The 17,020-nt window shown below is 44.8% G+C and overlaps 1 protein-coding gene across 3 annotated transcripts in view; it reads right to left on the reverse strand.

Moving 5' to 3' along the window:
• Positions 1-8,873: 8,873 nt before the first annotated feature.
• Positions 8,874-17,020, reverse strand: part of BEND7 (BEN domain containing 7) — a 52,646-nt gene continuing 44,499 nt past the window's right edge. The window contains exons 8-9 of one of the 3 annotated variants that reach the window (XM_050936944.1): positions 15,795-15,842; positions 8,874-11,007 (exon numbers count right to left, since the gene is read on the reverse strand). In XM_050936944.1, coding sequence (XP_050792901.1) covers positions 10,946-11,007; positions 15,795-15,842 — 110 coding nt within the window. In that variant the 3' untranslated portion in view covers positions 8,874-10,945. Of the gene's footprint in view, positions 11,008-15,794; positions 15,846-17,020 lie in introns of all 3 variants that reach the window. The other 2 variants (XM_050936943.1, XM_050936945.1) reach the window with 2 other exon arrangements.

Genomic DNA, 17,020 nt, shown 5'->3' on the forward strand with positions numbered 1-17,020 from the left:
TTGTGTTGTCCATGAAAATCGCAACACAACGGCCCTGTAGATGGTGTTGGAAGGCTTGGCATGCCAAGCAGACCACTCTCAGTTCGCGAACATTGATATGCAGCGCCAGCTCTTGCGAGGACCAAAGGCCTTGGGTGTGAAGGTGCCCTAAGTGTGCACCCCAGCCCAGGGATGAAGCGTCCGTCATTAACGACACCGAAGGCTGTGGTGGGTGGAACGGGCGACCGGCACATACCAGGGAAGGTGTCAGCTACCAGTTGAGGGAGTCCAGGGTTTTTGTTGGGACTGTGACTACCATGTCCAGGGCATCCCTGCGTGGACGATAAACCGAGGCAAGCCAAGTCTGGAGAGGGCGCATGCGTAGTCTTGCGTGCTTTGTCACAAAGTGCACGCTGCCATGTGGCCGAGTAGGATGAGGGTGGTACGGACAGAGGTTTTTGGGAAGGCTTGTAGCCTCTGGATGAGAGAGACGATAGCCTGGAACCTCTGTGGAGGTAGACTGGCCGTTGCCAGATTCGAGTCCAGCATGGCCCCGATGAATTCTATCCTCTGCGTAGGAAGCAGAATGGACTTGTCTAGGGTGAGGATCAGACCTAGATGGGAAAATAGGTCCTTGATGACGCTTACGTGTGCGGCAACCTGAGCCTCGGAGGTCCCTCGAATAAGCCAGTCGTCGAGATATGGGAAAACGTGAACTCGACGGCGGCGGAGGTAGGCGGCGACTAATGCCATACACTTTGTGAATACTCGAGGGGCCGAGGAGAGGCCAAAGGGAAGGACCGCAAATTGGTAGTGGTGGCGGTTTATCACGAAGCGAAGGAACCTTCTGTGTGGGGGGTAAATCGCAATATGAAAATATGCATCCCTCATGTCGAGAGCAGCGTACCAATCTCCGGGATCCAAGGAGGCTATAATGTTTCCCAGGGATACCATGTGGAACTTGAACTTCATGATGAACTTGTTCAGAGCTCGCAGGTCCAGGATGGGCCGGAGGCCCCTTTTTGCCTTGGGAATTAGGAAGTACCTGGAATAGAACCCTCTTCCCCTTAGGTGCTCCGGAACCTCCTCTATAGCTCCCAACGCAAGGAGCTTCGAAACCTCCTGCAGAAGGAGTTGCTCGTGAGAGGGGTCCCTGAAGAGGGACGGGGAGGGAGGGTGGGAAGGAGGGGACGAAATAAACTGAAGGCGGTAACCACACTCGACCGTGCTGAGAACCCATCGGTCCGATGTTATCTGGGACCATGCAGGGAAGAATGCGGCAAGGCGGTTGGTGAAATGAAAAGGATCCTTGGAGGTAATTGGTACAGTGCTCCCGAGCGCACCCTCAAAAGTTTGGCTTTGGTCCCGCTGGTGGTTTGGCGGGTCTGGAGTTGTTACCCCCTTGCGGGCCCGATTGGCGTCTGCGGGAGTTACGGCCTCTCCTTCTGGAGAAGTCCTGTCTTGGCCGAGGCGGGGGATAGTGACGCTGAGGTTGAGGGCGGAAAGGTCGCCTCTGGGTCTGTGGCGTATGCATGCCGAGGGACCGCATGATCACGCGGTTATCCTTCAAACTTTGGAGGCGCGGATCTGTCTTTTGGGAGAACAGGCCCTGACCATCAAATGGTAGGTCCTGTATAGTGTATTGCAGCTCTGGTGGTAGACTGGACGCCTGCAACCACGATATGCGCCTCATGGTGATCCCTGAGGCGACTGTTCTAGCTGCCAAATCAGCGGCATCTAGTGAGGCCTGGAGGGAGGTTCGAGCCACTTTTTTCCCCTCCTCCAGGATAGCCGAGAACTCCTGGCGGGAATCCTGCGGGACTAGTTCTATAAACTTCCCAACTGACTCCCATGTGTTATAATTGTATCTGCTCAGGAGGGCTTGCTGATTCACCACTCTGAGCTGGAGGCCCCCCGCAGAGTAGATCTTCCTTCCCAACAAGTCCATGCGCCTGGCTTCCCTCGATTTAGGCACAGGGGCTTGTTGGCTATGGCGCTCTCGCTAGTTAACAGATTCAACCACTAATGAACAAGGGGGAGGGTGTACGTACAGGCACTCGTACCCCTTGGATGGGACCATATATTTGCGCTCGACCCCTTTGGCTGTAGGTGGAATGGAAGCCGGGGTTTGCCAGATTGTATCCGCTCGAGCCTGTATGGTACGAATAAAGGGGAGGGCAACCCTTGTCGGGGCCTCCGCTGACAGAATGGTGACCACTGGGTCTTCCACCTCAGGAACTTCCTCCACGGGCAGGTTTATATTAAGAGCGACCTGGCGAAGGAGGTCCTGGTGCGAGCAGAGGTCAATTGGTGGCGGTCCAGATGTGGACGTCCCCGCTACTGCCTCGTCTGGTGACGAAGAGGAGGAGACCCCAGGGACCACTGGGTCCTGAAGCGAGTCATGGTCCTGTGGGACGTCCTGGGGTGGGTCTTGCACATCCGAGCCCAGCGCTGGGAGATGTTCTGCATCCTCTGGAGGGGGTCTGCTCACCGTGGCCTCTGGCGCCCTATGTTCAGAGGGCCTCGAGCGCGGCGGTGGATGTGGGGCACCTTGGCTCTGATGGTAAGCCCAAGGAGTCCAAAAGGACCACTGCTGAGGGTCCTGCTGGTTGTCCGAGTCCCCGTACGATGCCGATCCGGCATGAGAGGAGACTGATGGTGGACGAGATGGCCATGGCGGTGCGGAGACCGCGAAGTGATGGTGCCTGCGTCCGCTGGAACCGTCCCCACACGGTGTCGGGGAGCAGTGCCACGACCCTCTACGGTGCCGAGATTGTGATCGGGACCTGCGACCAGCTCGGTGCCGGGAGGTCGACCGGTGCCAGGAGCCGTAGTGTCGAGAACGGCTGCGAGAAGCCCGGTGCCGTGAGTGATGACGGGACCTGGAACGGTGCCGGTAGTGTCCGGACAGCGACCGGGACCTCGAGCGGTACCGTGAGTACGACTGGTACTGCGACGGGGAGCGGTACCGGGACTGCGAGCGGTCGTGTGATTGAGAACGATGGCGGGACCGTGAGCGTCTACGGGACCTGGATCGGGACTGAGAGTGACGAAGTCCCATGGTACCGGGCGAAGAAGGTCTGACAAGGGTCAGCTTGCCTGTGGATTGGAGGACCCGCACCGGCGGTGCCGGGGGTCGAGGCAGCTCAGGCTCCGTTAGTGCGATCAGGTCCCGTGCCGCGGAGAATGCCTCCGGAGTGGAGGGCACGACAAGCTCAACCGCGGCCCGTGCCGGGGAGCTGGTATGCACCAGACTCAACGGCTGTCTGGGGCCGGAGTCAATGGTGCGGCGGAAGTTGATGTCACGGCAGATGGCAGTGCCTGGCAGTCCGGTCTGGCTAAGCGCTCTGACTGCGGTGCAGGCATGGCCGCCGCAGGAGGCTTGTGCTTCTTGCTCGTAGGTGACTTCGAGCGGTGCTGGGTAGAAGCCTGTGCCGGAGAAGGCCGGTGACTCGGAGTCTTCCCTGAGGTCTGCTCCGGTGCCGATGAAGCGGCTGATCTCGGTGCCGGTGCCGGTGCTGAGGAGTGGGGGGTCAGCGCTGCCTCCATCAGCAGCTGGCTGAGGCGAACGTCCCGCTCTTTTTTGGTTCGGGGCTTAAAGGCCTTACAAATCCGGCACTTGTCTGTCAGATGGGCCTCGCCCAAGCACTTAAGGCAGGCTTCGTGCGGGTCACCAGTGGGCATCGGCCCACGACAGACAGCACACGGCTTGAAGCCCGGTGAGCCGGGCATGGGCCCGGCACCGGGGTCAGGGAAGGGGCTAACCCCCAATCCCGTCAAACTATCTACACTACACAAACTGAACTACTAAATACACTAACTACAATTAAACGAACTATATACAATAAGAAAAGATGAGTGAATCGCTAGGGGGGTGGAGAACAGCACGCTGCGCTCCACAGTTCCAACGTCCGACACGGGCGGTAAGAAGGAACTGAGGAGCGGCGGGCCGGCAGGGGTATATAACTGGCGCCATAGCGGCGCCACTCCAGGGGGCGCCCTGCCGGCCCACCGAGTGTTGCTAGGGTAAAAGTCTCCAACGAACGTGCATGCGGCGCGCGCACACCTACTGGAATGGATATGAGCAAGCACTCGAAGAAGAACCAACCTGTACAAAGTAAAAACTGAGCTATTCATGGGGGTAGTTCTGAGCTAAAGCTGGCATGAACTGACCACAGAAAACCCCCTTTGTGGGATTTGAAGGACTGACTCCTATCAGAGCCCTTGTTGGAGATGGGGTGATCTGGTTAGCATATGTATAGGTTCTTTTGTTTTAATATATTTTCTCTGTAATGCTTTCACCTTAAGAATAAATATGCTTGCTTAGAAAGAGCTATGCGATAGCCTGTGACTGCTGGCAATTACACTGTTCAGAGCCTTCTGAGAGAAAGCAAAGCACAGACACTGGCCTCTCTATCAGTCTGACTTGGTGGGAATATCACACTGTAGGCAGAGAACTGCAGCCTGGAAAATACTCGGGTCAGGAGGGAGAGAGAAACAGGTCTCCCCCAAGAGAGGTAATGGCTGGGGAGTCTGAAGCCTGGAGTGGGTTCCCTTGGTGGACCATGGAGGGGAAATGCAGGAGCAGTTAGGGTGACCAGATGTCCCAATTTTATAGGGACAATCCTAATATTTGGGGCTTTTTCTTATATAGGCTTCTATTATCTCCCCATCCCCGTCCTGATTTTTCACACTTGCTATCTGGTCAGCCTAGGTGCAGTTGACCTAATCTGTGACACCCAAGTCTCCTGAATCCCAGTGCAGTGCTTTATCCACTGGACCTCATCACCTCCCTTTCCCAGCTAAATATAAATTCCTTTTCCAATATGAAATCAGCAGTTTTTGGTAGATCTGGTGGGAATTTCTGAACGCCTCTTGCCCCCACAAATTAATTCTATGACATTTACGACTGATGTGTTTTCCTCAGCCAGCTCTCAAGTTGGTCTCAGGTGCTGTGGAGTAGATCCCAAGAGTTTGAAAGTTTAGCTTCATGCAGTTTTTCTAATATCCCAAAGGCTCAGATGGCCTTTTCGTCTGAAACAGCACATCAAAGGCACTTACACTTCAGATGGTTTTCTTCTTGTCTTGCAATTAATACATGTTTAATAAAGCTCAGGCTCCAGTTTCCTTTCATGTTACAAAGAGGATATCCTTTTCCTGTTAAGCTGCACAAGGATTTTTCCCCTAATAATCTCTAGTGTCCTGTAAATAGGTTAGATGAACGTATTAGCCAAACAAGGCACTGGTCACTGATGCTTTAATTGAAGCACAGGTGACTAGCTACATTGTTTGCTAGCACTTACAAAGCTGTCTCAACTGCGTGAAATGGCAGCCCTACAGTAACATTTGATATATATTTTTTCTTTAGTCGATAGCAAGATTAACCATGCATTTGCTTTTGATGGTATAATGACAACACTGCTTATGTAGTTTAAACTCCAGTTTAGGTTTTGTACAAATATTTGTAGAAGTTTACATTTCATATTTAGAGACATGTAAAAACGAAAGATGACAAAGTCAAAACAAAGTCAAATCACACTGAGACAACCTAAGTAGTACAGTAACTCTTCACTTCAAGTCATCCCGGTTAACGTTGTTTCCTTCTTACATTGCTGATCAATTAAGGAACATGCTCGTTTAAAGTTGCACAATGCTCCTGTCATAAACAGATAGTAGGGGTTAATAGAACAGAAGTACTTCATATCTCTTTTGTCTGTAAAGGGTTAACAAGATCAGTGAGCCTGGCTGTCACCTGACCAGAGGACCAATCAGGGGACAGGATACTTTCAAATCTTGAGGGAGGGAAGTTTTTGTGTGTGCTGTTAGTTTTTGGTTGTTGTTCTCTCTTGGGGCTCAGAGGGACCAGACATGCAACCAGGTTTCTCTCCAATCTCTCCGATACAGGCTCTTATAAGTTCAGAATAGTGAGTACTAGGTAGATAAAGCGAGTTAGGCTTATGGTTGTTTTCTTTATTTGCAAATGTGTATTTCATAGAATCATAGACTATTAGGGTTGGAAGGGATCTCAGGAGGTCATCTAGTCCAACCCCCTGCTCCAAGCAGGACCAATCCCCAGATTTTTACCCCAGTTCCCTTAATGGCCCCCTCAGGGATTGAACTCACAACCCTGGGTTTAGTAGGCCAATGCTCAAACCCCTGAGCTATCCCTCCCCCTCCTTTGGCTGGAAGGAGTTCAAATTTGTATTTTGCTGAAAGGATTTTAATTTGTACTTGTATACTTAGGCTGGGAGGGTATTCCCAGTGTCTATAGCTGAAAGACCCTGTAACATATTCCATCTTAAATCTACAAAGATAATTTTTACCGTTTTTTCTTTCTTTAATTAAAAGCTTTTCTTGTTTAACAACCTGATTTTTTTTTATTCTGGTGAGACCCCAGGGGACTGGGTCTGGATTCACCAGGGAATTGGTGGGAAGAAAGGAGGGAAGGGGGAGAGAAGGTTAATTTCTCTCTGTGTTAGGATTACTTTCTCTGTCAGGGAGAGTCTGGGAGGGGGAGAGAGAAGGGGGGGGGAAGGTGAATTGTCCTCTCTGTTTTAAGATTCAAGGAATTTGAATCACAGTGATCTTCCAGGGTAACCCAGGGAGGGGAAGCCTGGGAGAGGCAACAGTGAGGGAAAGGGTTTACTTTCCTTGTGTTAAGATCCAGAGGGACTGGGTCTTGGGGGTCCCCAGGCAAGGTTTTGGGGGGACCAGAGTGTACCAGGCACTGGAATTCCTGGTTGGTGGCAGCGCTACAAGTACTAAGCTGGTAATTAGCTTAGAGGAATTCATGCTGGTACCCCATCTTTTGGACGCTAGGGTTCAGAGTGGGGAATTATACCATGACAGCTCCTTTATAACGTTGTTTGGCAGCTGCCTGCTTTGTCCACTGCTTGCAGGAAGAGCAGCCAGTTGCAGCTAGGTGGTGGGGGCTTGGAATCAGGGTGGACTGGCAGCCCCCCATCAGCTCCCCACCCCCTTAAGTTCCCTATGTGGCAGCCACCCAGCAGGCTATCAATTGCGGGCAGTTCAGCTGTCCCTTCCCCCACTGCCACCTTTTGGAGCTGCTCCCAGGAGCCTCCTGCTTGCTGGGCAGGGGAGAGTGGGGAGGAGAAGGGAGCTAATGTCAGGGTGTCCCCCTCTCTCCTGCTCCTGCACCCTGCTTACCCCATCTTCCATAGAGAAGGGGGAACACACGACAGGGCTTAGCATGCAGAGAGGTTCCTGGCAGCAGCTGCCCTCTCAGCTTGCTGATCTACTTAAAGAGGCAGTGTACTTAGAGTGGGGTCAGTGTACTTAAAGGAGAAATGCTCATCTCTCTCTCACACACACACAGGGTGTGTGTCTCTGTCTCTCTCTGCCATGCTGTCTCCTCTCCCTCCCTTCGTGCTGCCTTGTAGAGTGTGAGGCTACATTAACGACGAGTTAACCCTTGAGGGCTCAGACAATTGCTAGTTCATAATTTAGCAGCAAGGTATTTGCTGGGAAATATCCCACCCTCTGACTTCACCACCTCAACCAAGCTTCACAATCATCGCCACTGTGTACCAGTATTAAATTGTTTGTTTAAAACTGATAGAGTGTGTGTGTGTGTGTGTGTATATAATATTGTCTTTTGTCTGGTGAAAAAAATGTCCCTGGAACCTAACCTCTCCCCCCCTTTACGTTAATTCTTACAGGGAAATTGAATTCACTTAAAGTCACATTTTTCAGGAACATAACTACAATGTTAAGCAAAGGGCAGTTCAGCAAAGTTACTAATGTGTGTGTGATCTGTTTCATCAAGCTAGATCAGCATTAATGGTAGGAGGTATGAAATACATTTGGATCGGAAACCAATTTAATCACTTGGAAGACCGAAGTGAACACAATTAAACAATTTTTAAAAAGATATTTTACACTTAAAAGTCACTTAACTGATTCAAGCTCTGTACAGGTATGCAAGATTTCAGAACCTCAGTGCAACCTCTGAGATCTATAATGTTTTACTATACAATTTCTCACAGGTGCTACTATATAAAACAGACAAGGTGTGTGGCTGGTTGCTCATTCATTTCAATAGGCCACTGTAATTGACTGATTATTACTAAGGAACATGTTTTCACAGGAAACATTTTCTAAGTCTAAACAATGTTTGATGAGGTGTGATACAGTAGAACCTCAGAATTACGAACACCTCAGGAATGGAGACTGTTTGTAACTCTGAACAAAACATTGTGGTCGTTCTTTCAAAAGTTTACTACTGAACATTGACTTAAAACCGCTTTGAAATGTCTACGCAGAAGAAAAATGCTGCTTTTAACCATCTTAATTTAAATGAAAAGATAGAAATTTCCTTGTCAACATTTTTTAAAAAAAACTTTCCCTTTATTTTTTATAAGTTTATATTTAACACAGTACTGTTCTCTACAGTATTTGCTTTTTGGGGAGAGCGTGGGGGGGCTCTGCTGCCTGATTGCATACTTTCAATTCCAAATGAGGTGTGTGGATGACCGGTCAGTGCATAACTCTGGTGTTCTACTGTAATAAGTTATGAAGACACATGTTGTAGCGGCTACTTTTGCATTATGAATACTGGTATGTCTTTTCTTTGTGTTGTTTCCATAGAAGTGGAGTGTAACCTTTTAAGTGAAGATTATAAAGACACCTAATTCAAGTAAAATTAGACTTCAAGCATATCAGCACTTATGAGATTTCATATAGCCATTTTTCTGACTGGCAGGGAAAATAGTTCACAATTCAGATAGTTGGGAAAATCTTATTGCTATGGGTTTTTTCATAAGCTTCCCTGCAAATGCCATTTTTTTATATAAGGCTGTTAAAATGTTAATAAAAATCTTTGAATTACCAGGTACCCCCTTCTGAAATATGGGACATAATACAGAAGACATGTGTTCAATTAAAGCAATTTATTGTGGGTTTTTCTTTTCTGAACTGACAAAGAGGGTTTTCCCAGAGATTGGTAACACAACACAACGTTATACACCACTTCACAACTAGCTCCTTGTTGTTTTATTAAGAACATAGTAATTAAAAAATATCTAAATATTTACATATTAATAAAACATATATACAGAAGACTGAGATGCTTTACCTAAACATGGAATGATTTTTCTAATAAACCCTATAAAAAGATTGCTGAAGAAAGTCTGAACAGTAGTCACAGTAAGTAAACACAAAATGCAATTTTTTAAAATTTACAAAATGTGGATTCCATCAGTTAAGGGTTATGATGTACCTGGCAGATTTGCTGCACAGGCTGTAGATTGCCACAGCCCTGCTCAGAAATCCAGACCATGGGGGAAGCAGTCACATCAGCCTTTAAGGAAATGCTCTTTAAGGTCTGCAGTGCACATTCGATATAGTCCACAATTTTAAAGACAACATCATCACCTTTAATAGTACATTTTTTTTTTTAAAAACAGGGGGGGAAAGATCAAAAGCCTGATTTTCAATGGTGCTGAGAATCAGGAGCTCCTGTTGGCTTCAGTGTTATTTGCAGGCATTCAGCAGTTGTGACAATCAGGTTGCTGGTCTTTATGCTAGTTAATGATCATGACAAATATTTGTGAAAAGCAGCAAAAAACTTCAAATATTTTGAAAACAGGCCCACTCTCTGTAATAGCACTTTTGTTAAAACACTCAATAAAAAAGACCAAATAGTTTCAAGGAGAAAGCATCGTGATTGGCTGAAAATACACAAAGGAAAACGAAACACGATGGCAAAGGCTACTGCACGCTATGGCGTTCCAGGAAACACACACTATTAGTTAACTGGCTGGTGATCAATATATCTCTGTGGGATAAGATACTTTCTATATTTTTTCTCTCTATTTTTTTTTTTAAAGTGAATTTAGTGCTGGTGAAGGTGCAGAGTTAAAGGTGCAGAGGGCAGCAGGAGATGTTGCATAAGAAGCAGCAGTGCAACTTTTCCCACCCTGTCACATCAGTGAGCCTCAGTCCTGATCTGAAGGGACCACTTATAGGGTGAGAGGGTAGTTCAATCTCTTGGTCAATTCACTCATCCTAACTGCTGAGACTGTCAATAGAATGTCAGTAATGACAGTGGTTTGTATAGGTGGACCTATGTCCATAGATCCATATAAGTCCGCAACGGCAGTGGTTTTCAAACCGTAGTGTGTGGATCAGCAAAAATCCATGAACTCTCTCCCTGATGGTCTACAAAATAAAATGTTTTGAGAACCAGGCAGTGGGGGATTCTGAGAGGCTGGAGAGGAGGTGGGGCAGGATGATTTTATGAAGTGAAAATGCTGGAGAACCACTGCACCAGAAACTGGCTGGGAACGCCAACTCATTTCACAAATACATTCTGTATGCCATCCACTGGAAAAACAGACATTATCAGCATGTACCCTGCTCTATGGCCAAATACAGTGTGTGCCTTATTATTTAGACAGTGTAGGACAGGCTGTTTGTACCATCTCTCTTCAAACATAGTCAAATGGTGAGCAAAAAGGAAAAGTGAGTCTTCCGAACAAAAGAGGACTAACCAATCCCCCTAACCAAACATTCTTCTTAGCTTCCTGGGCCCATGAAAGGGAGATAGTCCACCACCTCTCCCTGAGCTGTTTCTTTTACTTCTGTGTACTTGAAGATGAACTAGAGTAAGCATGCATACAGTCATGTGGGAAAATACAATCAGGAAGAAAAACAAAGGCAAGGGAATTTATTCAGTTGCAATGGATACCACAATAATTAGACAATGTACTGGATATTGAAAAAAAAATTCATCTCTAATTATGATGGAAAATCTTGAAAATTTGGTGGCTTTATTATCCCATGTTTCATTAAAAATAGGTGAAACAACTCAAACTTGAAGGGAAAACTGCACGGAACATCCCCCACCTTGAAGTATGCTGAAATGCTTACACAGATCTTGCAGGAATGTCATTCAAACTGAAGGATGTTTATATCTGCTAATGAAACACTGACGTGGAAAGTAAATTTAAGCAGAAAAATCTGGTTTTGAGTCGACCAGCTTATCTGTTGAGATCTCAAGAATGCTACCTGAAGAAAGAGAGGATTTTAATAAATTAGAAAAAATAAATTATACCAGTTTAGTCATTTCCTAAAATTGTGTTCCAAATTAACCTACATGAGTTAAATATTTAGAGACTCAAATGTAGTACTTGTGAGTTTGCTGAATTATCTGTGTGTTTAGATGTCATTGCTGAGTATCAGTTTAATTGTCTAAAAAAGATCCCATTATATATTGAATTTGTGAATAGAGGTTTTGATAGCAAAATGCAGAACACATGAAGTGAGGCATAAAGCGTTAGAACATCGTACAAACTGCACTACAGTGCTTATATCTTTGAAGTTATATGGCTCTAAAGAGGTGAACAAAGCAACGCATGAATTTTAAGCCTACAGTATATACTTTGGGTTATTCTTTGGAAAACTTGAAAAATCATGACACTGTAAATGCATATGGCAGAATAAAAACCAGAGATAAGTTGCATGATTATATCACATCTTTTTTTAAACCACTTTAAAATATATTTTTAAACAGAACAATGGAAGACAGGCAGAAGAATTACAACTATAGAAGAAAGAATACAGAGCATATAGGAGACAGACATCAGTCAGTGTAAGAGGCACATACAACAAGATGAAAAGGGAGGACTTGCAGAATCATGCACTGAAAGGATAAAGATTTATATTACAATAAAGGGTTTATATTTAAGGTTTTGAAGAGGTTTCTAAGGTATCATTTTCTTCACATTGTATTCCAGGAGAAAAGGAGGCAGACCATACAGGATTGGCTCATAGTTATTTCCTTATCTGTTTCTTTAGCAAGAGATTGTTCCCATCTTTTCAAAAAGCTGCATCTCTCTGGGACCCAAAGACTGGCATTTGCTCCTATTAGTGGTCTCAAATTCTTTCACAGCTTGAAATTCACTCCAATGCAGAGGGACCACGCAAACCCATCAGCACTGCTTAAACCTCTCACTCGGGGCTTAAAGAGGACCTTGTAGCATCCCAGGACATACACATCCTTAGTGTTTAATGTTTTGGCTAAAGATATATAACCACCAGTGCTGAGGTTGGATTAGATTTGTTCCCATTTCATATTTTAGGAAAGTGAGTCAGACTGCGTTAATCTTCAGTAATTCCAAATACGCAGTGCAAATCATATGCCAGGATCCGAACTCTTTTGTCATAGCCACGATTCCTTAAGTAGGAAAATTAAAGATCCTAATGGGGTGCCATATATTCATTCTGCTAAATGTTTATCCAACATCTGTCATGGTCTCCACACCACCAATCAGGGTAACTGGCTGCCTGGTCTCCCTCAATACAGGACCCTACAGTCTGGATTTTGGCAGGTCCTAGGCAGTCTTTTGCCAACACTGAAGTGAATATGGGACCGTAACTCTACCAATACTTTCTAGGGGACCCTAAATCACAAAGTTTGAAACAAAACCCAAGTTCTTGATAAGTTAAAATTTAACAGCCATAATTCTTCCAGTTCACTTTAAAGGTCTCCCAATTCACTGAATCCTTTAAGCAGAAGGGAGTAATTAGTATCAAAGATACTTTTTAACCACAATACGATTTGTGCTCCTAAACACAGAAATATGGCTAGGCAAAAAAATCCTTCCTTGGTTTTAGGATTTAAAAATAATGAAACCTTTGGATGTCATATTATCTTAACACAGGAAATCAGAAGTCCAGGATTTCCTTAACTGTAAACACAAAGGCTGAGGGATCTAAACCCCTTTGTATACTGGGATTCCTCAGCCTGTATCCCCCATGTTCAGATTCCCCCTCCCCCCCCACAGGGAAGGAAGGGGTGAATGGGCACCTCTGAGTCATCCCTCTATGCAGCTTAAAGACATCTGATTTTTCCATGTTTATTCAAACTTTATTCAATTCACTTGCTCTGGACTCTCTAGCTTCCCAATTTTATCCAGTTCTTGGATACTCAGGTAATAAGTGTTTTAAATATATACACCATAAATGGATTCAGCATCCCATTCCTGCTCCCAGTCCCACTTCCTGCAGTACTCCCTTCAAGTAATCCCATTCAAACTTTGTGTCAAAAGGTTTTCTCTACATCACGGAGGACTAACATAATCCATTTGCCCTTGACCATTGTTGATTTATTATTTGACTTATGGTACTGCGTGAGGGTTCCCCCACCCCTAGAGATCAAGGCGCCACTGTGCAGAGCACTGAACAAACACACAGTACGGGAGCATCTCTTCCCCAGAGAGCTTGCAATTTAAACACACAAGCCAGCTGAACTGATCACATCTGAGACTTTCTTTAAATGATCCACCAGTGACATCCCTGCAAAAAACAGCTATTGAACAAGGGAATCTAATCAACAGGTGAGGATCGCTATAAAGATTATATCTGCCTCCTTTACCAGCCTCCTTGATGGAAGGCGTCTATTTTGGCTCCCTATGTCAGTAACCTTTATTATAATTACCATAATTATATTGTCTGTATATCACTTAAAATGATTTAATCCCTCGGATGGTATAATTTTAACTATTGATACATTCTATAAAGAGTCACTTGGACATATATAAGAATGTGTGTAATTCAAATGCTTGGCTGAAAGCCTTTGGAGTTCACCTTTTTTCCCACACACACAATCTGAAAAGAAAATGACTATTGCACTGTCAATTTAGGCATCCTCCCACAGATCCCAGGGATATATATTTACTGCAAGACAAATATTAAGCCTTAGAATTGTGCACACATGCATATTTAAGGATATATGGGCATGCAGTTTGCACACATTCAAAAACACACACTGGCAATCTTGCAGAAAAGAGAATAGGATTCCCAGGATGGAAAGCTTGTCTCTTCACTAATGTGGCTGTTTCAATGCATCACATTCATTTTCCCCAATAATGTCAGATGTGAAATACTAAAGAAACTACATTAGGCTCCAATAAAATAATTCTGGTACTGAATACAATTACTGGAGCAATGAAAAGATAACACTGCATAATAACATAACATTTATTAGGGTTCTCCTTTACTAGAATTGCTTCCATCCCTGATAACAGAAACAAACAGGATGTCACTTGAAAGAGACCTTTAAAACCAGAGCTGCCTGCATCTGTTATCAAAATAGCACCATGAAATGCTCAATGGGTAGCCAAGAAAGCAGCACTACAGCTCCTATCAGTTAGCATGTTCTCCCAGCCCCCCACGAACAAGATTATAGCTGCTTCATTGGTCCTACTCTTGAGTAACTCCACATAGTCTGACAATAGGATTTCAACCACCAGTGCCTCCCTGCTAGTTGCTCATGCTCCAACCCATAGCACTTCACAATAAGGATGTCTGAAGACCCATCACAAGCCTTATGTAAGAGTAATTGGGAAGATAGTCTGCTGGGATAAATGTTGCAATACTGCTCTCAGGATCACCAGAGCATTTGTAGGGTATTGTGGGGAGCTGCTGTCAAAGTACTACCCTGGATATAGCAATATGCTAGCAGTAAACAGCCTACACTTTTTACAGATGTTGCGTGACTAATTTCCAAGGAATATTTTTCATTAGTATTCATTGTATTGTACTGAACTGAGAGAGAAACTGTAAACCCAAGGTCCTGATCATTCAAGATTTTTAATCACATTTTTCTTGGGTCTAGAGATCTAAAACTGCAACTTGGTGAAATTTTAAACGCAGGTAATTACTATCTATATGGTCAAGATTTTCAAAAGTGATTAGTTATTCTTCATTCCCAGCTTGGAACACATGATTTTCAGAGGATATGTGCTCAGCACTTTCTAACAATCAGGTCCTGGTAGGGTATCTCAAGTTCAGCACTCAAAATCACTAAAAAAATCTTGGCCTACTTACTTAAATTCCAACTAGACATTTCAATTGCACATGGAAATCTTCATCAGTTCCTGCCCTAGACTGTTGCATAGTACTGCAGTTTTCTGTTAAACAACTGCCATGTTTGACTTGAGGGTGGGTGCATTTTGAGGGAATGGGGGGAGGGGAGGGGTTAAAAGTGATCTTCCATATCAGATAAAGAGCTCTGCAATCCTTTTGTAAACCCAAGATATTATTGCCAGTGGTACACCAATGCAGAACTGAAACACACTATGGATACAAATTACTGTGCCAGTCCTTGGAAGTAAATGTTGTGTCAAGAATTTTGAAAGTACCCAGAAATATCATGAATGAGCACAAGTTGCCATCTGGAGTCATGAAGATCACTCACTTGTTTGTGTCACTTAGCTGTTACTGTCAAACTGGAGGTTTTATGAATAGGAAATCAAGGGAAAAATAGTGAAATTCTCGTGCATGTTCTCTCTGTCTCTTTTTTTTAAACACAAGGCATTCAAAACTTAGACATCTGGGCCTTGTGTGCAGATTACCCAGACTGTATATGCCAGGGATTGGCAACCTGTGGCCTGCGGCCTGCCAGGGAAAGACCCTGGTAGGCCGGGCTGGTTTGTTTACCTGCAGTGTCCACAGACTTAGCCAATTGCAGCTCCCACTGGCCGCGGTTCGCCATTCCAAGCCAATAGGGGCTGTGGGAAGTGACACAGGCCGAGGGATGTGCTGGCTGCTGCTTACCGCACCCGCCATTGGTCTAGAACAGCGAACCACAGCCAGTGGGAGCTGCTATCAGCTGAACCTGAGGACGTGGCAGGTAAACAAACCGGCCTGGCCCACCATAGGCTCTCCCTGGCGGGACAAGTGCCAAAGGTTGCCGATCCCTGATATATGACATATCTAGAATATTGAAATCTGCTTTATGCAAAAATAAAGAAAGAATTGGAACCTGATAAAAAAAACTTAATGCATTTTACCTGTCTGCAGTAGAGAAATGTCCAGTTTCTCATCGCAGTCAGTCGTCTCTGCTGATTACAAATATAAACAAGAAATCTCATTACTTTTACTGAATACAGGAATATGATTAAAAAGCTACAAACTATAGAGTGCTTTTGCCTTTCTCTATCTACTCTTCTCAGCTACAATTTGCTAGCATCTGGTTAAACAGTCACTGCTTGTATGAAAATGTCATATAATAAAAATGCCAACTTAGGAAAGGTAGAATGGGTATTTGTGGTTATGCTTGGCATTGGATTGGAGTAATACACTACTCCCTTGAATAACTCAAACTCCTGCCGATACAGGAATCTTACAATAATTTTGTAAATTTAACTTAACAATTGCCATCCCAGATCAGACCAGTGGTAACACTGAGGCTGGCATTCAGTCTGCAATGGTGGCCAGTAGCAGATGCTTCACAGGAAGATGTGAGAATCCCAAAATGTGACCATTATGTAATAGCCTGCCCAAAAGGGATTTTTTTTTCCTAACCCTAATCAGTTTGGGCCAGATTTACAAAAGGATTTAGGCACCTAAGAATACAGACTGGAACCTAGTTGGGTAGATTAGGCACCTAATTCACATTGAAAGTCAATGGGGGTTAGGTGTCAAATTCACTTGTACACTTTTGTAAAAACCAATAGGTCCTTATTAGAATCTTTAGGCACCTAATTTCTTTTGTAAATATGGCCCTTAGTTGCTGGCTTATGTCCTGAAGAATGAGAATTTCCAAAACTGATCAAAAGCCCACTGAAGCCAAAGGCAGTCTTCTCAGTGACTTCAGTGGGCTAAGGATCAGCCTTTACACCCCTATCTAATGTAACTTCAGATGTCCTCTTTACACACACAAATTTCCACATCTTTTTTGAACACTGCTAAGGTTTTGATCTCTAGTGGCAAGAAGAGTAAGCAGGAGTTCCAATACACCATCTCTGTACTATTATTTCATGTACCACTTCTTATATATTGATATTTATATTTTATTTTAAAGAGGATCATGTTCATAAAGCAATGGGTACATTCCCACTGTAGTGTGCCCCCATCTTTGCAGATGTCAAAAACTGGCCAAAGTAATACAGATATACTGAACAACCAAATTCAGTGCATGTCCTTAACTGGGTTGTTTGTGCTGATTACCCTTAACAGTGTTGTCAAAAAGCTCCAAACTCATTGAAAACAAGAATTAGTTTATTTTTTAAATAGC

Source organism: Gopherus flavomarginatus, chromosome 1, assembly GCF_025201925.1.
Source record: "Gopherus flavomarginatus isolate rGopFla2 chromosome 1, rGopFla2.mat.asm, whole genome shotgun sequence".
Classification (NCBI taxonomy): domain Eukaryota; kingdom Metazoa; phylum Chordata; order Testudines; family Testudinidae; genus Gopherus; species Gopherus flavomarginatus.